Source organism: Oncorhynchus mykiss, chromosome 13, assembly GCF_013265735.2.
Source record: "Oncorhynchus mykiss isolate Arlee chromosome 13, USDA_OmykA_1.1, whole genome shotgun sequence".
In the NCBI taxonomy this organism is placed as follows: Eukaryota; Metazoa; Chordata; class Actinopteri; order Salmoniformes; family Salmonidae; genus Oncorhynchus; species Oncorhynchus mykiss.
Genome location: NC_048577.1, coordinates 39,152,864 through 39,179,306, shown reverse-complemented (window position 1 = coordinate 39,179,306; position 26,443 = coordinate 39,152,864). Strand labels below are relative to the sequence as shown.

Genomic DNA, 26,443 nt, shown 5'->3' with positions numbered 1-26,443 from the left:
GTGTGAAAGGAAGTCAAAGGAACATCTGCAGGTCGCATTCTGTTCCCTCTCAATCTCAACCGGCCGTTATGGCTGTCATTGCCTGTTTATTGAAAGCTTGAGCCGCATATTATTCAGTCACAGCCACTGAAATAGTCGGAACAGAACTTGAGCATTTTGAATGGGTACATGAATTAGTGACATACAGTTGAGAGATCAGAATGTCATTTGTCTTCGTTCCTGCTGATTAGGATGTAGGAGTGATTGTCCAGCATGTCCTCAAAGGAAGTAAGAAACTCTGAAATAAAAAGCAATGAATCAAGCAAAGTAGGCATAAGTGTAAAGTACATGTGCACAGTATCGTCGTAAAAGCCATACACAAAATAGGAGTTTATGTGTCTGGACTTTTGGGAAAGTGGTATATAGCATGTTGGGTTGGCAAGCATCATGTAAGTTCAGATCCTATTCTCAGTACTATCCACGTTTCTACAGCAGTGAATAATGTGTGACATGCTGAAGTCATTTAGAGAAATAACTGCAGTCAGTAAATTATCCCAAAAAGGAGTGAAGTTGCAAAAGAAAGGCATGCCCATTGTTGCTTCATTACATTTAATGAGCTGTTATTCTGGGATGTGACCTTTAACATAGTCACTGTCAAACTTGCACATTGGTCGTTTTTCCCCTCACCAAGGAGACTTTACTGTCTTTAAGCAAACACAGCTCTCAGATGTGCAAATTAGATAAAATGGGCAGGACCGTGGGAGAGCCCTGAGATTTATTTTGGATTTACAGGAAATGTGTCTGGAAAATGAGAAGCTAAGCAATCTTAAGGGGAGGAGGTGAGGAGGAGGAGACAAAATTGAAATACCACTTGCTATGCAGAAAGCTCATTTAATTTCATCACAGTCTAAGACAGTGCATGAATTCCCTGCGTGGCCCAGGCTCCATTCTTGTGTGATATAACTCACTGGAGGGATCCATGTAGAAGCATTTTCATCTGCTGTAGGTGAGCAGATGGCTGGGTCACAGACAATGGAGAACGTGAAAGACACCTAGAGGCCTGGTTTAGGTTACCTTATCATCTTCGGCAGCTGTGGATTGCAGCACAGGAAATCAAGTGCGCCATTGCCCATAGGTGGCAAATGTTTAAGCTGCTGTTAATTCAGGTATGAACATTTTGACTCCTGGTTGATGAGACATAAATAAAGATGGAGTATTCCATTGTGTGTGCCTGTTCGTTCTATTCACATGTAACAATGGATCTTAGTTCAGTGAATATCTGACAATGGGCTCAATTCAATCAAGCTCACATTGCAGTAGCATGAACATGCTTTTCCACATTAGCCCCCCCCCCCCCCCCCCCCCCCCCCCCCCCCATACAGGTAAATGTTTACAATTTTCAAAACAAGACTTGTAGTCTTTGGTGGAGAAAGAAACGATGCAATTCAATGTCCGGTCTGATTGAGTCCCAAGTTTTACTTGGATTTTTCCGCTAATGCTAAAAGGCCTCATGTTAAATTATAACTCAATTCATAACACGTACTATGTTGACGGTAAAGCAGTAGGATGATTAATTGTCCATGAATATTCTCTTGCAATAAAGCAGTATGGTATTTTGCATGCACAGCACAGCAACTTTGTAAACCTTGTACTTTCCACACCGCATGCATACAATATGTTGATAGTGTACCAACAGATAATACATATTACTTGGACCGTTACAATGGATTGAAGGAATCATCCATGCGTATAATATAAACATTGCATTATTGTACCCAAGGGTTTGTATCCTGATAATTCAGAGAGGAAGACAAATTAAAGCATAGCTGAAACCAAGACATATTCCTCCGTATTGCATCACTTTGCATTGTTTCATGTGCACAGAAAAATCGTCAACATTTGAGGCATCATTGAACAAAGGGATACACAAGGAAATCGTTCTTATGAACAGTACATGTCCCTGTTTTAGGAGCTAACTACCACCATGATGTATTGATGTCAGGTTAATGTGTAACGTAGAGGGTTTGATAGGGTTGGGATTACCACCCTGAACATTGTATCTGATGTCCTGACCTCCTTACTCATGCTATGCTCTATCTCTGCTACATGCAATGATAGGATATTTGACCATCTAACTGTTTGTTGATCTTAAAGTGATTATATTACAAGCACCAAAAGGATATACTTATGAGAATAATGTGTAATATTGTTATGTGAAGTTATGTGAATACTTATAAAGGAAGTGACATCATTGGTTACAAGTGGAGATAGTTGGATGGCATGGTGTCAATAAGAAAGAGAGAGCAAGTGCTTGGTTAATGAATGTTTTTTTTGGTTAGATAATAATACACTGCAGTGGATGACATCATTGTACACGATGGGATCTATTTTGACAAACTAACCTCTAACATAAATCTAAGCGCACTCAAGTTGTGGGTGTGTCAGAAATATTTTTGATATTTTGACAATGGGAATTATGGGCGCATGTTGTAGGTGTTATGATGGCTTGACCACTCACTGGCCAATGAAAAACTGCTCCAAAGCCTTTTGTGGTTGCTTTAAGTTGTGTATTTACGGTGTTTGGTGTTCTGTTGTCATAAACTCCGGCGGGAGAAAATGGATGTTCGTCCTATCCGTGAAAGATAGCGCTACTAGTTTATTAAATAGCATAGAGTATAAATAACATACAGTAGTAACCCTATAATAGTTTAGTTATAACACATGTTTATGAATCCAATTTTTCATATGCCTTTTTAAAAAGTTAATATCCTTCAACGTGGGAATGTTGCATTCAAATTTCGGTAGCCTATAGCCCAAATTGCATTGCATATCCGAACAAGAGACATTGCCTACCAAATGTTATAATAAGATTAGCCTACCTTCGCAGTGATATGGCCTGTATGGTGACTTTGCCATGTGAAGAATTTTACAGGTAAACAAACAAACAGTCAAATATTAGCCTCCCTATAGGCAGCGGGGTGGGTTGCCTCCCACAATGTAACCACCTAGGGTCGGGGTTACCAGACTATGCAAATATTAATACAATAGCGGATTCAGCAACACTGACAACATTCAGAAATCCTGCGATTTGACATCAGCAGAGGACAGTGGAAGATTCATTTTTCAACAAAATTATAAACGAGAAACAAGCAGACTTTTTAACTACTTGATGTTTCTAAATAGGCTTCCTACAGATAACTTGATGTTTCTAAATAGGCTTACTGACATCTTTCATTCAATGGGCATCGCACGTGTCTAAAGTTTTTTTTACAGGAGCTGGACATAAATATTATCGAAAAACTGCTCCCAAAAGTGATATTTTAATATACCATTGGCGATATGCTATTCTATTGATTAGGATACCGGGTGCAGGCTAAATCCATGCCATAGACAACAGCCCTACTGCTAAGACCAGCTTTTGGTCTGTCTCTAATATCACCTCAGTGTAAGCGAGCTGATATAAAACAGGTAAATTACCGACCCTGGCGCAATGCTTTGAAAAGAGCAGAGTGCCTGCTTTAAGAGGTTGAAATGGCAAAATATTGTGCATTTGAGAATTGCGCTGGGTTAACTGCAGCCGAAAATAGAGCCCTACACCATTACGAGGCTGTCATCGTGACATGTGCCGTGTCACGTACCATTCTGTTCCTTAGCTGCGTTTATGGTCAGGGATGCCCTTGAAAGCTAGTTAATACCACTTGAGACAGATAGACTGTGACATGGTGTCATGATTTTAAAGGTCAAGGAGAGACCTTTAAACTCCCTAGGTACAGTGGGGAGAACAAGTATTGCATACACTGCCGATTTTGCAGGTTTTCCCTACTTACAAAGCATGTAGAGGTCTGACATTTTTATCATAGGTACACTTCAACTGTGAGAGACGGAATCTAAAACAAAAATCCAGAAAATAACATTGTATGATTTTTAAGTAATTCATTTTATTGCACGACATAAGTATTTGATACATCAGAAAACCAGAACTTAATATTTGGTACAGAAACCTTTGTTTGCAATTACAGAGATCATATGTTTCCTGTAGTTCTTGACCAGGTTTGCACACACTGCAGCAGGGATTTTGGCCCACTCCTCCATACGTCTCCAGATCCTTCAGGTTTCGGGGCTGTTGCTGGGCAATATGGACTTTCAGCTCCCTCCAAAGATTTTCGATTGGGTTCAGGTCTGGAGACTGGCTAGGACATTCCAGGACCTTGAGATGCTTCTTACGGAGCCACTCCTTAGTTGCCCTGGCTGTGTGTTTTGGGTCGCTGTCATGCTGGAAGACCCAGCCATTCAATGCTTTTACTAAGGGAAGGAGGTTGTTGGCCAAGATCTCGCGATACATGGCCCCATCCATCCTCCCCTCAATACGGTGCAGTCGTCCTGTCCCCTTTGCAGAAAAGCATCCCCAAAGAATTATGTTTCCACCTCCATGCTTCATGGTTGGGATGGTGTTCTTGGGGTTGTACTCATCCTTCTTCTTCCTCCAAACACGGCGAGTGTTGTTGCCTTTATCATTGGGTTTACTTGATAGCTACCTACACAAATAGCTAGCTAGAACAAAGTGTTAATAAGATATTCATTTAAAAAGATTAAAAGCAATACAAATAAGTTCTCCAGTAGCCATCTACTGAGGGAGCTAAGAGCTGTGTTGTCAGTCATTTCCCAGCAACTTCAGTAAAAAGGCAGATCCCCAGGAGGACTTAGCTTTTTGGTCTAATCAGACCACATGACCTTCTCCCATTCCTCCTCTGGATCATCCAGATGGTCATTGGCAAACTTCAGACGGTCCTGGTCCTTGACGGTCCTTGGGGCGGCAGGGTAGCCTAGTGGTTAGAGCGTTGGACTAGGAACCCGAAGGTTGCGAGTTCAAACCCCCGAGCTGACAAGGTACAAATCTGTCGTTCTGCCCCTGAACAGGCAGTTAACCCACTGTTCCCAGGCCGTCATTGAAAATAAGAATTTGTTCTTAACTGACTTGCCTGGTTAAATAAAGGTAAAATAAAAAATAAAAAAAAAAAAACATGCGCTGGCTTGAGCAAGGGGACCTTGCGTGCACTGCAGGATTTTAATCCATGACGGCATAGTGTGTTACTAATGGTTTCCTTTGAGACTGTGGTCCCAGCTTTCTTCAGGTCATTGACCAGGTCCTGCCGTGTAGTTCTGGGCTGATCCCTCACCTTCCTCATGATCATTGATGCCCCACTAGGTGAGATCTTGCATGGAGCCCCAGACCGAGGGTGATTGACCGTCATCTTGAACTTCTTCCATTTTCTAATAATTGCGCCAACAGTTGTTGCCTTCTCACCAAGCTGTTTGCCTATTGTCCTGTAGCCCATCTCAGCCTTGTGCAGGTCTACATTTCTTTCCTGATGTCCTTACACAGCTCCCTGGTCTTGGCCATTGTGGAGAGGTTGGAGTCTGTTTGATTGAGTGTGTGGACAGGTGTCTTTTATACAGGTAACGAGTTCAAACAGGTGCAGTTAATACAGGTAATGAGTGGAGAACAGGAGGGCTTCTTAAAGAAAAACTAACAGGTCTGTGAGAGCTGGAATTCTTACTGGTTGGTAGGTGATCAAATACTTATGTCATGCAATAAAATGTAAATTAATTACTTAAAAAAAATGTTTTGATTCCGTCTCTCACAGTTGAAGTGTACCTATGATAAACATTACAGACCTCTACATGCTTTGTAAGTAGGAAAACCTGCAAAATCGGCAGTGTATCAAATACTTGTTCTCCCCACTGTACATGGTAATGGTGGTACGTAAAAATCTCTTGCCACACCAAACTTGATGTGTACCCCATCTTTATTTTTGTTACTGCACTGTGCTTTCCCTTGCATATCAACTGTATATTCCAACCAAACCTTGTAAGGCAGATGACAAGATTTGCCATACCTGCAAAGCAAATGTGATTTCGTATAACACAATGGTTTGTTGGACCTTCACTGTACCCTTGCTGCTGAGGAATTGGCATTGGTCAGGAAAAGTTAGACTGATGCCGGTTATACTTGTGATTACAAACTCAGTGGAGTTTTCCTTATTCAAACTTTTTCTGAGGGCAGCTCTGCCTTGAGGGCGGGACAGAAGACAGCCCTTACTGTCAATAACACACCCACCCCTCACTAGCTTGTCAGCTGCCTTGTAGAGGGGGCAGGTACTAGCAGCCTGCACCTGTCATGTCATTTGTCAATCAGTCCCAAGGCCAATCAACAGGTAGCTGATTGGCATCTACAGCTGCTAGTCGCAATCCCTACACATCATAGTAGAGGAAAACTGCCAAACACAGCTGTCAAATGATTCTAAAAGTTTGCTCTATGGGGGGAACATGATATCCATACGTTTTGTGCCGACATTGATATAATGTAAAATGAACGTGGCCACAAGCCAAATAAAATTCATGTAAGGGTTAACGATTATTTGAAGGCAGCTTCAATGGCTTTATGTAATACTTTATGCAAGACTGAGCAGAATTGCAAAGGTAGTTCCTGCAATCTGTGTAAATCGTATCCATTCACTTGGCACTACGCCCAAACTTCTCCGTTTTTTTATCTTGCTGGTGAGCTGGTGTTGAGCTGAATTGGTATTCCCTGGAATCCCGGAGGCCTGGGGTTTGTTCGCCGTGGGGGGCCCAGCGATCAAAGCCAGGGCCCAGGAAGGCCAGGGAGAGGGCTGTATATGCAGCTGCTGGTGGCATCTGATGGGAGATCTGCTCTGCCGTTTCCATTCAATTGGGGAACACTGCTACAGACCTTGTGTTATTATTCACCAGGTAATGTTGAAATAGCTCCTTATCTGGATGACAGTGCTACATAGCTGAGAAATATTGAAATTAACACAGACTTGAGTTTTTAAAAAAAGGGTAGGGGGCTTCTGCACAGCAGTACGTCTCCTTCAAGGTGCTGTGTCTGGCAGGTTGTAGATATTATTTTGAGATGCTGGTTTATTCTCTAAATAATGGCATAAATTCATGTGATGTTTATGCATTTCTTCAATTTCTATTTGAGTGAGGTGTCAAAACTTTAAAAAATAAAAGCACAAGTAACATTTTACTTGGCATTTCACATCCTCAGAGCATTGTTGACAAATTGAAAATATTTTATATTTGGTGATAATGCAACCAAATGTTTTCTTGTTCCTCTGTTTCAGAACCGAATGGATAAAAAATACATCCTGGAATGGCAAGATTCCCCATGGGCAGGCACCTTCATTTTGCTAGTATTGAGAGAGATGTTGTCTTTACTGGCACCTGATTTATCCAATGAGATTGCAATGGGAGCCTCAGCAAATGGGTGTCAAATTGGAGGAGAGAAATCCGTTAAACAATGGAGTAACGTTTTACTGAAGGTAAGGCATGTTGCTTTACATAATTAAGACATATATTTTCTTATTTTATTACAGAACTTGTGGCATTTTTCAATATCGAGCCTGTTCATCATGTCTTCAGTCTCATGGGCCTGCAGCCTAAGACTTGAGCTCTTATTTATAATGAGACACAGATGTCAGGCAGATACAGCATGTCTGTGAGCAGTGCTGCATGTCCTCCTCTCTATAGAATAGCCCATGGTTTAGGTGTGGTCTTTCAGATGGTTTTCTTCACCGAGAGAATAGAGCATTCTATTACTAGCACACCACTCTGCTGCTGTTTCTGTATCTCTTCTGAACATATTTCTTGGAAATGTTACACACACCGCACACTGCTTGCTGTGCAGTCATGTGTAGACACTCCATGTCGACACTCCATGTAATAACTGCTTATACCATGGCAACGTTTGAATACTTGTTTCTGATTGGCTTGCAGGGCATTCCAGAGTGTGCATTATTTCCCTATGGCGCGCGGTAGAATTTTGAAAACAAAAGTGAATTGAAAACATGAATGGCATTGTTGAATTTGATTTTCATAATGGAAAGCTAGGACCGATGGTTTGGTTAGCTAAACTAAGAATACTGTTTGGTTACCATCTAGTAGACTTGCTAGCTACTTGCGTGGATGCTAAACACATTTCTAGCAGCAAATGAACACGTCTAGCGGCAAATGTCTTAAATTACAGCCATGGTATAGAAGGGACAATCAACTCATTGCTCTATGCGTTCTCTGGAAAATAATGCAACTCCGTGGAAGGTCAGTTCCACTCCGCCAGTGTGTCGTTCATTCGTTTCCATAGAGTGCATAGCCTCCTATCCCTTACATAATGAATACATGTACATGTGTCATAGAGGAGGTGTGATTAGCGCAGGGGCACTGCACTCCAAGTCACTCTATGTTGACAGACAATTCCTCTAGTCAGACATTCTGTGTCATTTGAGACCTCTGGCATGCTGTGTGCCCTTGTGGCTACAACGGTTGAATAATAGTGCACTTGAGTGAAACTGCAACTGCTTTAATGTCTCACAGACGGGACAAACAAAATAGAAATGAAACGTTTCATGTGTGTGTGTGTATAGTACCCGTTGGGGTGAGCGTACATCCTCTAAAAGTGGACTTCTAAATATTGGCATGTTGGAGAAATAAAGATAAAAAGAAGTGTTATGGATGTTAAATGAAATGGACACACTTTTTGGGGAGACTGATGCTACGCATCCTGAGTGGCACAGCGGTCTAAGGCACTGCATCGCAGTGCTAGCTGTGTCACTACAGATCCTGGCTCGATCCCAGGCTGTGTCGCAGCTGGCTGCGACTAGGAGACCCAAGAGGTGGCTCACAATTGGCCCAGCATTGTCCAGGTTAGGCCGGCTTGTCCTTGTCCCATCGCACCCAGCGACTCCTGTGGCGGGCCGGGCCCAATGCACGCTGACACGGTCACCAGCTGTACGGTGTGGCTGGCTTCCGGGTTAAGCGAGCATTGTGTGAAGAAGCAGTGCGGCAATTGGATATCACAAAAAGGGGTACAAATATAACAAAAATAATAATAAAAAAAAAACATAACTAGAGGCAGCCTGAATAGAATACAAGGCCAGGCACCACTTTTATTTAATTTTTTTAATCTTTAAACATATACAGCTTTCCTTCAGTGTTAGTTATGTAGATGAGATGTTAATGAAGCAATACAGACCCGTTGAATGTCGACACAAATATAAGATGTTTTTGTATTAAAAAAAACAAAAACAAATATTGCAACAAAATATGCACATGAAACAATATTCCATTTGAAAAAGACAAAAAAATTGTTGATACACTCTTCTCATCTTTCTATCTAAAAAAAAAAAACAGCACTGCATTGTATGAGAAATCAGAATTTATTATCCAAGACAATCTTATCTAGAACACGTCATTTTCAAGATATCAACAATCACTTCAGGGCAAGTCTGAAGAACACTTCTCAGAACAAGCAGACAAAATGTGGTGGATTCACAAGCTTCTGAAGCTAAGGCTGTGAACATCAATATCTATCACATCCACAACCGTTATGGATGTTAAGGATATCATTGCGCTGAAAAAGGTTACTCCTAATGAAATGTAAGAACCCAATTATAGACCATATGAAACCTTGTTGAAAGTTGGCTTTACAGAGGAAGTTTCAAGATGATCCAATGTATGGTGCATGTTTTACAACGACAAAAAATCCTGGATTGATGTTACATTGCCTGTCCCAGTCACCCCACTATCTTTATAAGATAGTAGAACATAAAATAAAATGTTGGTCTGTATTGCTTCATTAACATCTTCATAACTAACACGGAGGAACAGCTGTGAGTGGAAAAAAATAAGCTCTGTGAGCCCTTTCTGAAAAGCCTTTTTTGAGTCTTGGCAGCCTAATCTGTAATGGTCCAAATTCAGGCAATTTCCTTCATAAACTGGTCAAATAAAGCTTGAACTCCAACATATAGAATAATTATCAACGTGGTTTCATTTGGAAATGACTAACTTTATTTGTACACGTTCAGGTTGACCTTCCCATAGAATCACCCTTATCTTATTTGTCTTGCACAGTGGTGTATTTTGAGGCACACCATTGTTCCATAAAATCTACATTTCAAAGACTCAAAAGAATATAACAAGAATTGAACCTTCATACAACTTATTTCTCAGAGTCTTTCGTATTTGTCCATCTTACTTTTTTTTTTAACAATAAAAAATGAATTGACCTGATAAGAAGAGTCAAAGAAAAAAAAAAAAAGAGGTCACGAAATTCTCAGAAGAAGATGGCTCCAGGCCAATCATATAAAGTAGATCATTTACAGTACATGACCCACACCTTACTGTTACATTTTTTTTGCCATTGGAGGTGAAAGAGTTTATGAACAAGAAAAGATCACTTGAGAAATACCAGCAAATAGCTTGAGCAAGGTCAAAGCACGTTTGTATTTTGTAAGTGCACACAAAATTCAGCCCGATGAGAAATTATTATTATTATTTTTTTCAAAATAATTATTTTTGGTTGACAAATGTGTCATTAATTGAATAGAAATGACAGTTGAAGTTGGACGTTTACATACACTTCGGTTGGAGTCATTGTTTTTCAACCACTCCACAAATTTCTTGTTAACAAACTATAGTTTTGGCAAGTCGGTTAGGTTAGGTTTGTGTATGACACAAATAATTTTTCCAACAATTGTTTACAGACAGATTATTTCACTTATAATTCACTGTCTCACAATTCCAGCGGGTCAGAAGTTTACATACACTAAGTTGACTGCCTTTAAACAGCTTGGAAAATTCAGAAGATAAAATAAAGTGGTGATCCTAACTGATCTAAGACAGGGAATTTTTACTAGGATTAAATGTCAGGAATTGTTAAAAACTGAGTTTAAATATATTTGGCTAATGTGAATGTAAACTTCCGACTTCAACTGTACACCTTAGCCAAATATATTTAAACACAGTTTTTCACAATTCCTGACATTTAATCAGAGTAAAAATTCCCTTTCTTAGGTCAGTTAGGATCACCACTTTATTTTAAGAATGTGAAATGTCAGAATAATAGTAGAGAATTATTTATTTCAGCTTTTATTTCTCTTATCACATTCCCAGTGGGTCAGAAGTTTACATACACAATTAGTATTTGGTAGCATTGCCTTTAAATTGTTTAACTTGGGTCAAATGTTTCAGGTAGCTTTCCACAAGCGTCACACAATAAGTTGGGTGAATTTTGGCCCATTCCTCCTGACAGAGCTGGTGTAACTGAGTCAGGTGTGTAGGCCTCCTTGCTCGCACACACTTTTTCAGTTCTGCCCACACATATTCTATAAGATTGAGGTCAGGGCTTTGTGATGGCCACTCCAATACCTTGATTGTGTTGTCTTTAAGCCATTTTGCCACAACTTTGGAAGTATGCTTGGGGTCATTGTCCATTTATAAGATCCATTTGTGACCAAGCTTTAACTTCCTGACTGATGTCTTGAGATGTTGCTTCAATATATCCACATAATTTTCCTACCTCATGATGCCATCTATTTTGTGAAGTGCACCAGTCCCTCCTGCAGCAAAGCACCCCCACAACATGATGCTTCCACCCCCGTACTTCACGGTTTGGATGGTGTTCTTTGACTTGCAAGCCTCCCCCTTTTTCCTCCAAACATAACGATGGTCATTATGGCCATAGTTCTATTTTTGTTTCATCAGACAAGAGGACATTTTTCCAAAAAGTACGATCTTTGTCCCCCATGTGCAATTGCAAACTGTAGTCTGACTTTTTTATGGCGGTTTTGGAGCAGTGGCTTCTTCCTTGCTGAGCGGCCTTTCAGGTTATATCAACATAGGACTCGTTTTACTGTGGATACAGATACTTTTGTACCTGTTTACCTCCAGCATCTTCAAAAGGTCCTTTGCTGTTGTTCTGGGATTGATTTGCACTTTTCACACCAAAGTACGTTCATCTCTAGGAAACAGAACGCGTCTCCTTCCTGAGCGTTATGACGGCTGCATAGTCCCATGGTGTTTATACTTGTGTACTATTTTTTGCACAGATGAGTGTAGAACCTTTTGGCGTTTGGAAAATGCTCCCAAGGGGTGAGCCAGACTTGTGGAGGTCTACAATTAATTTTTTGGGCTGATTTATTTTGATTTTCCCATGATGTCAAGCAAAGAGACACTGAGTTTGAAGGTTGGCCTTGAAATACATCCACAGACACACCTCCAATTGACTCAAATGATGTCAATTAGCCTATCAGAAGCTTCTAAAGCCATGACATCCTTTTCTGGAATTTTCCAAGTTATTTAAAGGCACAGTCAATTTAGACTTCTGACCCACTGGAATTGTGATACAGTGAATTATAAGTGAAATAATCTGTCTGTAAACAAATGTTGGAAAAATTACTTATGTCATGCACATTTCCCACCACGTGGGCCAGCCCACTACCAATTGGAGTTCTAGCCAATGAGCTCTAGCCCCTTGCATTTGAGTGACAGCTAGGAAGAGTCCTGCCCAGCATTACCCAATGAGATTGCAGGGCATGCCCAACGGCTCTGTGGACACAGGAGAGAGAGAGAGCAATTACTTGGTGCACATATCTGCACATATGTGACGTAGTACGCAATTTTCGGGGACCACTTTTGGCTCCTGAGTGATACTTTCAGAACTACTGGCTAACAAGTATACAAAAGTACACAGAGAATCTCCTTAATAAAATGTGTCTTGAAGCACATACAGTCATATCTAACCTCAACCAGGTTACAACAACACTGGGTGTAACTAAGTATACCTCAAGATGTTGTTTACTCTGATCATTTTACACAACACCAGGACCTCCAAATCTTGAAGGGCTGCACATATGCCAGATTTGTGTTGGCTCATTCTGTTGCAGTGCAGGTGTCAAATCCCCCCTAAAATATAATGTAGTTGAAAAATATGTACAGTCATTCTCTGTACTTTTTGAACGATCTAATCTAATCAAACCATCAAGACCAGTAATGGCTTTCTGCATTCCAATGGCCTTTGATCTCAGTACAGTAAAGCCTTGAGATTACAGACCTGATTGTTTGCAGGAATGTGCAGCTAGTTTGCAGGTCTAGATCAACACACCGCGTGTGATACACAGTCAAAACACACATTGCCCTTGCAAATATACATTCCAGTAAAAATACACGTTAATTCTTACTCCCTTGTGCATTTCTTAAAGGGGGCTAAAGATTCGAATAGCAAGTTGAAAGGCACCTGCATTAACTTTTGTCTAAGCATTTCTATCCTTTGGTTCAGGTGGAGGAATACAATCACGGGCATACCTTTGATCTTTATCTCTTTACAAGCTGTGAGAATGGAGCTGGAAGAGTTAAAGAGTGCCATCATACCACCCTGCATTTCTCTTTGGTAAACTCTGACAGAGCTGATAGAATTAAATGATAAGATACAATAATTCATTGGCTGTTGTAATGTAGTGGACATATGGTGATAATAGACCTCTCTCTGGCTCTTCTTGTGTGACATTCAAAGTAGATAAGCTGCACTCCACGTTCATATTCCCCGTGTGTTGATATTGATGTTTCACGGACATTTTCAAAGTGAACTAACCACAGTACAGTGGCAGCAGGCAAACACAATAACTCCATTCTTCATTATTCTGTACCAGCCGTATACATAAAATAACAGGGGCAAAGGACAACCACATTAAATTATTACTTGCCTTTTTGAATCTATATTCTCAAAACAGTTCCTTGGCAACAGCTCTTGTGAAAATATTGTAAATAGCATTCGTATAGAGACAGGTGGTCGACAGTCTCTTATTGCCACATCATCTGCTTTTACATGCGCCATTGTTCCTCTCCTCACAAATGTTATGTTTATCTCTGTAAGAATATCGCTTATACATACCCCCCCCCCCCTGATACGAGCGTTTTCATTTGACCCTTTTCTGCCAAATGATTTCCAAATAACGGTATAGATGTAGCATTATCATTCTAGGCTTTTGATTTGTTTAGATGGTTTGATCAGGTTGTCTTTATTATCATCAACACGTGTGATAAAATATATTGTCGTCTGGGTAGAGAAAGCCTAGCTACAATGTAGAATATTTGAAGAGAATGCACATCATCCCTCTCCCTCCAGTTCAGGTCCCCCCCAGTTCAGGTCCCCCCCCCCCCCCCTTCTTCCACACCGCGGCAGTATGTTTTTTGAACGCTCGTGGCGCTGTACATCTTCTGAACCACCACACAGACAGGAGTGAGAGACAGTCATGGAGAGGTGGAGAGCGGACTGTTTTCTTTGTTATTTTTAAACTCTTCCCATTCGCATCTATGACACGATTCACAGTGAGCTGTACAAGCAAAGATTCCCGATGCACTCGAAAACGGCAAGTAGGTTTTCACAGGTGAAGTACAGAGTACTTTTTTTCAGCTCATGGTTTGGGATTGCGGTAGCCGGAGATGATATGTGCCATCGCTTTGCTGTGTGTGTGGGCTAGTCAATTCCGAGATCGAGTGTTCTATCTCTGCTGCGTCTTTTATCGATTCTGAATGGTGGTGGGGTGTTGGTCGTGAACAACTCTGAACATTCATTACCTAAGATACTTCCATTTTAGTAGGCAAATAGTGTTGCAAAGTTGTGTACTAGTCGGTCGGCTGCGGAAGGGCCTGGCTGTGTGCACGGAGTTTGTTTCTGCCTCCCCTCCCCCATCCGTTTCTGCTGCTGTGCTGCTCATACTCAGAGGCCAAGACATGAATGCAATGAATGTGGTGATCACTTCAAAGCATTAGGGATGGTAGGGAATGGGTGTAGTAATACAGATTACACTCTTTGGAAATGTACGTGCATATTACGAAACTGAAGACCGCAACACAGTATTTGTGAATGTGCACATGGTAATGCTTGCACGGTCTACGTGTTCACAGTTGGAATCATATCACAGCCTGTTCTTGATAATGTGATCTTGCTATTTTGGTAAATGTGCTACTACGTAGGCTACATTGTGGTTTAATAGAATTTCAGCATCAATATTGTTACTTTTATTTTGTTCCAGTATAACGTCAGCTTCCTAACGTGTTTGTTACGTTGTTGCTGGAAGGCTATGTTGCTAAGTTAATTGATTCCAACAGTGTTGTTTTGGTATTGTACACAGTGGAAGTTGAGAATGGAAAAACGAATCCCACAACGAATTCACACCTAAGCTTTTCCCCCTGAATTTTAAATTGAGCCGTTTAATTGATGCAGTGAAGAGGGGAACTTAGATTTAGGGTTTGATTTTGACATGACCAATTGCGTATAATGTTTGCACAAATCATTCTGAGCAGTTGGCTGAACTAATGCCCAGTAGTCAAAGCAGTTGCCATTAGCTAACGTCCACACCTACTGTGTCTATAACGATCAAATTCTTATTTTACAATGAGACCTCTCAGGTAGCAGGCGCAGCACGTATAACACACAAATAGGTGAAACAATATCATAGATACAACAGTCAAAAGTACACACAATGCCCAGTCAGCAAGAGATTGAGTAATATGCAGCATTTAATTAAGAGGCACTGGGAAAACACATGCCGTTATCAGTTAAAATCTCAGACAGTTTGTTTTTAAAAGTACCAGTTGGCTCAAAATAGCATAGCTTTAGCGTTTTTTTTGTAGCATGGTCCAGTCTCTAGCAGCAGGTAATTGAACAGCATTTTCACCAAAGATACTGAGTGTCTTGGGGATTGCCAGGTTGATGTAATTGCTGGATCTCAGGTTGTTGGTGGTGTGGAGTCTTAGTATAGTGAGCTGAGATAAAGGGAGGTCTTGCCGAGGAGGGATTTGTATATGAATGTGAGCCAGTGTGTTTTATGTCATACATGTAGTTAATGAATGACTTATAAGTCACAGTGATGGGTTTGGAATGGGGCACTAGTGACAAAGCTTATGGCAAAGTGGTAAAGTACGTCCAGTTTATTGAGGGTGGACTTTGGGGCCATATTGTAGATGACATCACCACTATCCAGGATGGGAGTATTGTCATTTGGACCATGGTGCGTTTAACACTGTGTGTGAATTGAGATTTGTTCTGGTAGAGAAAGCCGAGTCTGGACTTGACCTTTGCTTGAAGATTATTGATTTGTGTGTGGAACGATAGTGCCAGATACCCAGGTATTTGTATGAGCTGACATTCTAGGTCAGTTGGTGTCTAGATAGATGAGGACATTCTAAAGATATTGAGAATCTTGAAATGTAACATTTAAAGAGAAGTACTACTCCTGCTACTAGAATTGAGCGTATCACATTTTTGTGTAGATTCATCATCTCTGTCAAGGTGAAAAGGAGAGATTGAGTATAGTTAGTGTTTCCTTGCACTGTGATGTGTAAAATACCCTGTCTGTCCACTCCATAGTTCCCGGACAGCCACAGGGGAGGGCCACTTCCTCCAGGTCTCAGCAGGGACTGAAAATATTTGACTCAAGGTCGTCCTCTGATATGATCAGTCGGAGTGCCTGCCTGGCTGCATTCACCACACACAGCAGCCGTGGTCACAGTCATGGCAGATTGGGCTCTGCCTGCACCCCGCAGTTCCTCTTTTAACCTCCAGAATGCTCTGCCCTTGTCGCTCTATTTCATGCTCAGGGTCGGCTCCTGTAGTACACTGCTCGGATCTGTGTCTGTCATCAGTGGCCTCAAGTGGAGTTTTTGTTCTCTGTGTCCTTTACATGACACATGTCAAACGTGCACGTTTATTTTCAATAGTGAAGAGGGGTCGATGTGCACATCTGTCTCTACTTACAGGAAAAAACAACAAAATAAGAACCTGACAGTTTTAAAGAATGGAAGGAAGAGGCACCCTACTACTGGGTGTCCATAACCCTTTTCCGTTCAGTTATTTTCAGCCAACCATTCCAAGTCAGAAATACATTCAATAGGATTGTGATGAAGCAGTTAGGCTATATCTGAAATGGTGTTCTTAATTTTCGCTACCGCTGTATTTTATAGAATAGATTTCATTCACACTAACATATAGCCTAGCTGCAGTTCAGAAACCCAACAATAAAAATATATTCTAGAATCTTCTGATGTTAAGGTATTGCTGTAGGGAGTCATTAATGGAACGTGCTAATCTGTGTGAACACATGACACACAGATCACTTTTTTTCGTGAGTATCGATTTCTTCAATGCCCTTTGCTTTAGGGGATATTGAATTTTATTTCTTAGTAGTCAAAATATTTTTTCAACCTTTTAAATGGGTGCTATCGATGTGAGCAATGAAATAATTTATGGCATCTCTGTTTTGGCAGGATTTCTTTTTGAAATATTAGACTTGTGTGAATTCTATGCTTAGACATAGATATTCAGTCTGCTTTTATTTTCTCAGTATTGAATGGATTTCCAATTTGTCTCAAACGTTTGTTCTTTTTTACTAAGTTGTCAAAATGAGATAATAAACGTCTTGAGTCATTGCCTGTGAATACGTTTAAACGTGTGTTTAAAGCTTCCACTCATTATTTTTGTATTTTTCTTACAGGAGAAATTCTTTCACGGTGGCATAAGTAGAGGGGTGGATCTGATCGTTCTGCACTGTGGGCTGTACTGGGACGGGGTGTATGGACGCTGTGAACATGAGCGTGGGCGACAAGTTGGGGGGTTACCTGGTGGATCTGGGGGGCAGCTTCACTGAGGATGCCCCCAGACCCCCGGTCCCTGGGGAGGAAGGAGAGCTGGTGTCCAGCGATGGACGGCCCTACAGCCACGGCTTCTATTCTTTCAAGAGCCTCAAGAACGAGGCCTCCACGGCCACGCCAAGACGACCTGACCTGGACCTGGGCTATGAGCCGGAGGGCAGTGCCTCCCCCACGCCGCCCTACCTTAAGTGGGCAGAGTCCCTGCACTCTCTCCTGGACGACCAGGATGGTATCCACCTGTTCAGGACGTTCCTCAAGCAGGAGGAATGTGCCGACATGTTGGACTTCTGGTTCGCCTGCACTGGCTTCCGGAAGCTCGAGGCCAACGAGGGCCAGGGCGAGGAGAAGAAGCTGAAACTGGCGAAAGCCATTTATAAAAAGTACATCCTGGACAACAATGGAATAGTCTCGAGACAGATCAAACCGGCCACCAAGAGCTTCATCAAGGACTGTGTGATGAGGCTGCACATTGACCCGGCCATGTTTGACCAGGCTCAGACTGAGATTCAAACTATGATGGAGGAGAACACCTACCCGCTGTTCCTCAAGTCAGATATCTATCTGGAATACACCAGGACTGGGGGGGAGAGCCCTAAGCTCTACAGCGACCAGAGCTCTGTCTCTGGGGGTGGGAAGGTTTTACCAGGGTATTTGCCCACGCTGAACGAGGACGAGGAGTGGAGATGTGACCACGAGTTGGAGGAGCAGCAGGAGAGTGATCCCACTCCCAGCAACCGGCTCACTCAGAAGCTGCTTCAGGAGACAGCTTCCCAACGCGTCACCAGCACCAAGAGATTCCAGGACAGTCACGAGTACAGGTAAATCCTCTCTCTCTCCAGTCTCTATAACTATCTAGCTTCTCTGTGCAAGTGCTGAATTAGAAATAAACTTGTCCTCCCCCCCTCTGTCCGAGTGCTGCCTGAAGTTGGAGATGAAAAGTGTCTCTGAGTTTAGCACAGCGGACAGCTTAAGGTGAGAGGAATGCAGTGCAGGCAGAGGCCTTTAAGTACCTGTGATGGCGAGGCAGGGGTCGGAGGGAGAGCATTTGCTGGTTGTTAGAAGGTGGAGGCAGACGCTCTTTGTGTTCCCCACGCAGGTGTCCCGTGAATGGCCGGCTTTTCTAGTGGAAGAAAGGTTCTCTCAGAGAAAAGCTCAACGTGATTTCTCTTTTGACTGTGGAAAATGGAGAAGTCTGGTTTAACTGCAGCCGAAAGTCAAAGGAAGCAGTCCCGATATTTCTCTTCTGGATGACTAAAATAGGATTGTAAAAGTACGGTCTTGTTTATCTGTCTTCCATTCTTTAATCAATAGTAATATGATGCTTATGTTACATTTGACAGAAACCTTTGTGTCACAGCCTTGTGTCATTTCATTTGCGCAGAATGGGATTGTGCGATGTGACTGACTACTTAAAACTCTAATCCTCGTCCTGTTGGAACAGAAACAGCGCCTCTGGGCTTTTTAGCCCACTATGCAAAGGATTAGGCCTCTAAATGTTCCTGCCAAAGTCTGCGAATTAAATATCAATATTTTTTTTAAAAGACATATTCACACATCTCTGAATTTGTTCCATATTGGTCACTAAGCAAAGCTGCTATCATCACCAGTTGTGAGAAGGATACGCGGAGGGATTTTGCAGATTTATTTAGCCTTGCTCTGAAATATGTAAGAACACAGCATTTTTACTTTTCAGATGGGCTTACGGATATTCACTGTTGGCATTGTCTGGTGCAGAGATTGAAGATTGCAGAATTCTATCCCTAGAAGTTGACCCACTTTTCTATCAACAGTCTTCAACAAACCAGAAGATGCAGTAGCACTCTGTGCAGAGAATGTGTTGAAGAGTTGTGGTTGCAGGGCTGAAAGACTTGAAATCCGTCTTCAATTAGCCTGACTAAAAAAGTAACGTTTCCAAGTCTTTGTTTTAGTTTAGGACTAGTGTTGTGATTTTGGAAATAGGTCTACTCAGAAATAGCACATTGTTTAGACTATTGGCCTATGCTAAGGAATATTGTTTTGTCTGACTTCAGTCTATTTGGATGCTCCGAACAGTGTTTTTAGTATAGTTATAGTGTATAGGCCTTTATGTTGCCTTTTCTCATTTCCAGCTGGCCTATAAATGTGACAAAATGAAAGACTAGGATATTTTAAAACCACAAACACTCCCCACTCCACCCTACTTCTGATTGTGTATTCTATGGCCCCTGGATATGATTTGCTTTAATTAGTGAGAGCAGTGCATTTTTTGAGGTTGTTTTCAAATGACTATTTCATTAGGTCTAGTATTTGGCGGAAATTACAAAAAATATTACCCTCCATTTTTAAATAGCCTTTTAGCATCACCCTTCGGGGTTTTGTGCAACTAAATTTTGCAGCAGTCAGATGTCTTTTAATGTGTGAAGACCAGAAGCCAGGGAATTAAAAGGGAGCAGCTCGGTAGTGAAGATGAATATGGAGAAAAACACGTTTTTTTCACAGTTGTGTAGTAATGCACAAAAAGACGTTGCGGGATATTTGTGCGTTGTTCTCAGACAAGCAGGTGATGGCCTCAGCCAGTCACTGTTCTTGTAGAGACAAAGCTCTCTGAATATGTGTACGTGCTATGATGAGCATGAATACACATTTTATATGAACCTGTTCATTCTGAAAGACTCATTTCAACCTGTCTGTCAACTCATTCAATTCACCCCTGACTCATTTTCCACCGGGAACCTTTCTCCTGGTGCCCCTTCTCTCTCCAGGTCTCCCTCGGAAAGTAGTTTAGATGGTTTACCTCAATGACAATTTCTGGTATGAACAGGTTAGATATATATAACCTCAATTTTTATATAACCATGTCATCTTCAGAGTAATTGTAGAGAGAATGTAATGAGTAACTTAGCTGTTAGCAGGTCTGATTCCTTCACCTACAGTCAGAAGTTTACGTACACCTTAGCCAAATACATTTAAACTCAGTTTTTCACAATTCCTGACATTTAATCCTAGTAAAAAAATCCCTGTCTTAGGTTAGTTAGGATCACCACTTTATTTTAAGAATGTGAAATGTCAGAATAATAGTAGTGATTATTTTCAGCTTTTATTTTTTTCATCACATTCCCAGTGGGTCAGAAGTTTACATACACTCAATTAGTATTTGGTAGCATTGCCTTTTAAATGTTTTAACTTAGGTCAAACATTTCGGGTAGTCTTCCACAAGCTTCCCACAATAAGTTGGGTGAATTTTGGCCCATTCTTCCTGACAGAGCTGGTGTAACTGAGTCCGGTTTGTAGGACTCCTTGCTCTCACACACTTTTTCAGTTCTACCCACAAATGTTCTATAGGATTGAGGTCAGGGCTTTGTGATGGGCACTCCAATACCTTGACTTTGTTGTCTTTAAGCCATTTTCCACAACTTTGGAAGTATGCTTGGGGTCATTGCCCATTTGGAAGACCCATTTGCGACCAAGCTTTAACTTCCTGACTGATGTCTTGAGATATTGCTTCAATATATCCACATACATTTTTTTTGTGAAGTGCACCACAACATGATGCTGCCACCCCCGTGCTTCACGGGTGAGATGGTATTCTTCAGCTTGCAAGCCTCCCCCTTTTTCCTCCAAACATGACAATGGTCATTATGGCCAAACTGTTCTGTTTTTGTTTCATTAGACCAGAGGACATTTCTCCAAAAAGTACGATCTTTGTCCCCATGTGCAGTTGCAAACCGTGGCTTTTTGATGGCGGTTTTGGAGCAGTGGCTTCTTCCCTGCTGAGCAGCCTTTGAAGTTATGTCGATATAGGACTCGTTTTACTGTGGATATAGATACTTTTGTACCTGTTTCCTCCAGCTTCTTCACAAGGTCCTTTGCTGTTGTTCTGGGATTGATTTGCACTTTTCGCACCAAAGTACGTTCATCTCTAGGAGACGGAACGTGTCGTCTTCCTGAGCGGTATGACGGCTGCGTTGTCCTATGGTGTTTATACTTGTGTACTATTGTTTGTACAGATTAACATGGTACCTTCAGGCATTTGGAAATTGCTCCCAAGGATGAGCCAGACTTATGGAGATCTACAAAAAAAAAATTATTGCCTGATTTTTTAAATTTATTTTCCCATGATGTCAAGCAAAGAGGCACTGAGTTTGAAGGATTGCCTTGAAATACATCCACAGGTACACCTCCTATGGACTCAAATAATGGCAATTAGCCTCAATTAGCCTATCAGAAGGTTCTAAAGCCATGACATAATGTTCTGGAAATTTCCAAGCTGTTTAAAGGCACAGTCAACTTAGTGTATGTAAACTTCTGACCCACTGGAATTGTGATACAATGAATTATAAGTGAAATAATCTGTCTGTAAACACATTGTTGGAAAAATGACTTGTCATGCTCAAAGTAGATGTCCTAACCTACTTGCCAAAACCTATAGTTTGTTAACAAGAAATTTGTGGAGTGGTTGAAAAACGAGGTTTAATGACTCAAACCTACGTGTATGTAAACTTCCGACTTCAACTGTATGTTGCTGTGTATGGGCAGGGCTTTGATAAACCAATCAGTGGTGATCCAGGGGTGGCTGCACTCCAATGTAAAGGGGAGTGATAAAGGACCAGTAATTATTCTCTCGGTCCAAAGAAATGCCCAGGTCATTGGAACAACAAAAGGCCCTACATCTAATGATTTGGCATTGAGCTTCGATCACTGTGCACCAGGAGGACAATTTAATTAAGTTTTTCAGGACAAGGGTATTCAAAGGTACGGATTATGTTTTGATGGGCTTTCTGAGCGGTATGAGTAATGTTTTGGCCAGTGCTGCTGTTGCACTCGGGTATTTCCTCATGTTCATCGAAAGCCATCTGGCCTACTCGTCGGTCGTAAGAAACGTGATGAAATGTCATCCATTTACAGCTGTGCACCCACACTGTCATAGCTAAACAGCAGAAAAAAATCAACCATGATGAAACCAGTGTTAGTTTGAAAGCATCTCTCACCTCCGTCTCTTTGCTCTCTCTCTGTGATTCTGTGAGCATTGACATCATGGCTGCTGCTTCAATCATGAGAAGATTCTAGATCATGGGCTTGAGTGCTGCCTGGGAATAATCATCAGAGGCTGCAGTAATCCGAGAGCTGCTCGGCTCATAAACAGATGCCTCACTACCAGTCAGTAGGATGGATGGTTCAGGTTCTGGTAGGAGGCTGCCATTTTCCACGTGGTGCCCTGAAGAGAGAACACAGCCAGGTTTTAGAATTGGAAGCCCTGGTTTCTAGGAGGAAGCAGGCTTCCAGGTCAAGGGGAAACCCTGGTAGAAAGGAGGCTTCCTGCTTGGCGCTCGCTCCCGTGCCGTGCACACTCCTTAAAACACTGTGGCCTCCTGCAGCTGCCCCTTTCAGTTGCATTTCCTCTCGTAACGCTCCTTCTTGTAAATGAATCCCACTCATTTGAAACCGTGGCCATATAACGTTGTCGTTATCCACAACCACGTTGCACCGCAGCCACAAAATGTACATTTCTATGCATTGACGGCTCGTATTGGTTGGACTTGTTTTTGTTTGATAAATGTAGCATGAGGGATGCCGTCATGGTGTGGGTTTTGTCCCTCAAAGCAGTTTTTTTTTAGAGCATCCGGAGCAAAGAAGTGTTCTCCTCAGAGCCTCTGTTTTGAGAAGTGAATCGATTTTTACTACTCAACTTTTTATTTAATTTTTTTTATATTGAGTCATTTTTGACTTCAATGGAAACTCACTTTTTTTTTGCAAAATTGCTGACTATTCCAAATGAAGTACTCATCTGAGCTCTTTCCCTTCTTTTCTTAGTTGTTCACGTTATGACATTTCATGTTTTGTTAGATTTGGCTTGTAAGCTGAAAGCAAATGTCATGCATGTTCGCCATGGGTAATTCAGTAGACTTCCTTTGAAGGGCAGATTATGTAATGGTTTACTGCTGACTGTGTTTATGGACGGAAAATGCAAAAAGGCCATAAGCATCATTTAATGACTAGAGTGCTTTAGTATTAAACTGTAATCTCTTTTCCAGTGATAAAAGCTGATAGGACTTATGGTTGATGGACAGGACTCTGTTCAGAAAGTATGACTGTACACCTGTTCTTAACGAAGATTAGACCTGTATTTTATTTTCATGTTATGTTGAATAGGAAGTGAGGCACGTTTCTGTCTTGTTTTTTTTCCTCTGGGGGAAATTTGCCTCCGGGATTGTCGAGGAATAGTCTCTTACTTTTATTGCTCTTTGCCGAATAGTTGAACACCGCCTTGATATGATCCTGTCTGAATGTGACGGCAGTACCACTAGCCTCGGCCCTGTCATTTATAGCCAATAACCATGTTTCAACCATGTATGTGAGTAAAGTCATACAGTATAAAAAAATCAAATAACAGCTGTGATGGAAACAGGAAGTTTCAGTACAATTTTCTAGACGCTGACAGATAAGCTGTTAGTTTGACATGGTGGGATCTTTTTGTTTCTGTAAAATGTTATTATGTGAGAAATGGTGGTGGAAATGCCTTTATGCGCAAATATGTAATAGCCGTCATATCGAAGTAAACTTGGAGTCACTCGATCACATGGTGTGTGTGTGTGTGTGTGTGTGTGTGTGTGTGTGTGTGTGTGTGTGTGTGGTCCTCCCACTACGACTCAGGAAACAACACACTTTATTAGGCTACAGTGGAAATAAGTTACGATGAACTTCTCAAGGCATGGTGATCTTGATGCTCCTTTCCAATAAATGTTGAGGGTCTTATTCTGGTGACTTTGATTGATCGATGCTTGACTGCCGTTTTGACAAAATAAAATAAAAAATTCTCTGTGATATCATCATGTAGACTAGCCTACCGCAGAGCCTACTCGATCTGTGTCTGTGCACTGTTGGCTAAAGCATCAAGACCAGACTAGTCACATTTAGCTACTTAACGCAAAACGTTTTTGTGGCAAAACTGTCGGTAGAGATGAAAATGCGATGGGAAACACGGTAAACATTCACATTTTATTCGGTAAGCTGAAAATATATATTTTTTTGTGTGCACTACGTCATCATGCGCTGATTTAAAAAAAAAAAAAAATATATATATATATATATCCGTGACAATTCAGCTTGGTGGAAACACCACTGGTGGGAAAATGCGTGTGTTCACTTTGTGGATTTAGGAATATTCGCATGGAAATCTAGTTTATATCGTCATTTTATTCGATAGATTGGCAGTCTACTTATGACACACATGCCATCTTCCGTTACGACTGCCATTGCTTTTCAAAGAGAACCAATTGTAATGTGTCATCTCTAGACATATTAGAATCTCATCCCTTTACTTACATGATGTAGAACGAAAAGACATTCTTCAACCACTCTCCATTCTTCTCTTAATCCAAACTGACTTACCACTTTGCAAAATATTTTATTTCTCTTTGTTTGGCTAGAATATGGGCTGACTGATAGCCAGTCAGAAGTAGCCTGGGTTTGGTCTCTGGTAAGACTGAGAGCTTCAGACTTCCCAGGGAGGGAACACGCTCGGACCACTTTAGGGATCTTTTTCAGTTTAAAGATGAAGAGAACAGAGGCCTACCCAGATCTATAATGCATGTGAAGGGAGCAGTTGAGGGAGGATGAGTCAACGATGGAGGCTGTGGTGATGCGATGCTTCCAATAAGAATTAAATCAGCATCTCTACTGTACCTACCCTTAGAAACCCCCTGAAGGATATTCATTATGTCAATGTGGGTGGTTTGGTGTGAAAGGCGTGTATTACTACAGAGATACTACAGTAGTCTTATTTGGAAATGTTCCTTTTGTTTTACATCTTAATGACATTTACATTGTCACTCAGTTCTTATTGGCTCTTATCCAGAATAACTAGCAACGTCCTTCCCTTTTAATGCTATGATAATACAGTGCAATAATCTTCGTAAAATGTACTTGCGTGTGTCTCGTGAACCTGACTCTATTGTTTAACAGTGCTAATACACTCTGACATCATTGATTGTGTTATATCATGTGCTATGTATTGTTAATGACTTTGCCTTAATGCTATCTCTCTGAATGTTGGCGTTTCTTCCAGACGCGTGCCGTGGCGGGAGCCTGTCAACCCGTACTATGTCAACTCGGGCTACGCCATGGCCCCTGCCACCAGCGCCAACGACAGCGAGCAGCAGAGCATGTCCAGTGCCAGCGACGTAGACACACTTTCCCTGACCGACAGCAGTGTGTACGTACTCGCACAGCCTCCGCATCACCTCCCACACACACACACACACACACACACACACACACACACACACACACACACACACACACACACACACACACACAATCGGTCAAACTGTAATAGTACATACCAGAAGTAAGGGCAGAATGCCTTCGAGAATGAAGGTTAGCTTCCCTGTTCCTTGCTATTCAGCATGAGGACCGTCACAAACAATTTTATGACATGTGAGTGTGTGGGTATAGAAAACAATAGTGAGAGTGTGTTATTTTCAATTTCACCCATGCCCAGTATATCTGAGCTCTACCTGGGTCGTATTCATTAGGGCACACAGTAGCAAAACGTTTTGCCACAGAAAACAGAAACAGGTTTCTCATTGAACAAGTTCAGGTAGTCCCTCTTTTTGAGTATGTTTTCTTCCGTTTGGTGCCGAATGAATAGGGCCCTAGTCTGACTGTAGTGCCTCCTGCTGCACACAGACTGGTGCCATTTCCCCCTGTCTGTCTGTCTGTCACTGAGAGCAGCAACACATCTCTCTCTGCTCCTCTCCTCAGAGAACAGCCGCCTGTTCATTACCCACACGAATGATCGCTGCTAAATGTCATTACTTATGCTAATTATAGAGCTATAAACTGGGAGGTACGACAGGGCCAAAGTATATCATTTGAAGGCAGGGACCTGTTACCCTTTTTTAAATCAAGTTTCCCGGAATTCTGAGGAAATGGTGGAGAATTGACGGTAAAAGGTTGAGTAGATTTTGACAGGCGC

At 41.6% G+C, this 26,443-nt stretch overlaps 1 protein-coding gene across 8 annotated transcripts in view; it reads left to right on the top strand.

Moving 5' to 3' along the window:
* The window catches only part of LOC110486310 (axin-1), a 46,076-nt gene that overhangs the window by 3,689 nt on the left and 15,944 nt on the right, over positions 1 to 26,443 (top strand). For 3 of the 8 annotated variants that reach the window (XM_036941022.1, XM_036941023.1, XM_036941024.1), the window contains 3 exons: positions 7,128 to 7,325; positions 17,331 to 18,305; positions 25,532 to 25,678. In XM_036941022.1, coding sequence (XP_036796917.1) covers positions 17,410 to 18,305; positions 25,532 to 25,678 — 1,043 coding nt within the window. In that variant the 5' untranslated portion in view covers positions 7,128 to 7,325; positions 17,331 to 17,409. Of the gene's footprint in view, positions 1 to 7,127; positions 7,326 to 14,037; positions 14,223 to 17,330; positions 18,306 to 25,531; positions 25,679 to 26,443 lie in introns of those variants that run through there. The other 5 variants (XM_036941025.1, XM_036941019.1, XM_036941026.1 and 2 more) reach the window with 4 other exon arrangements.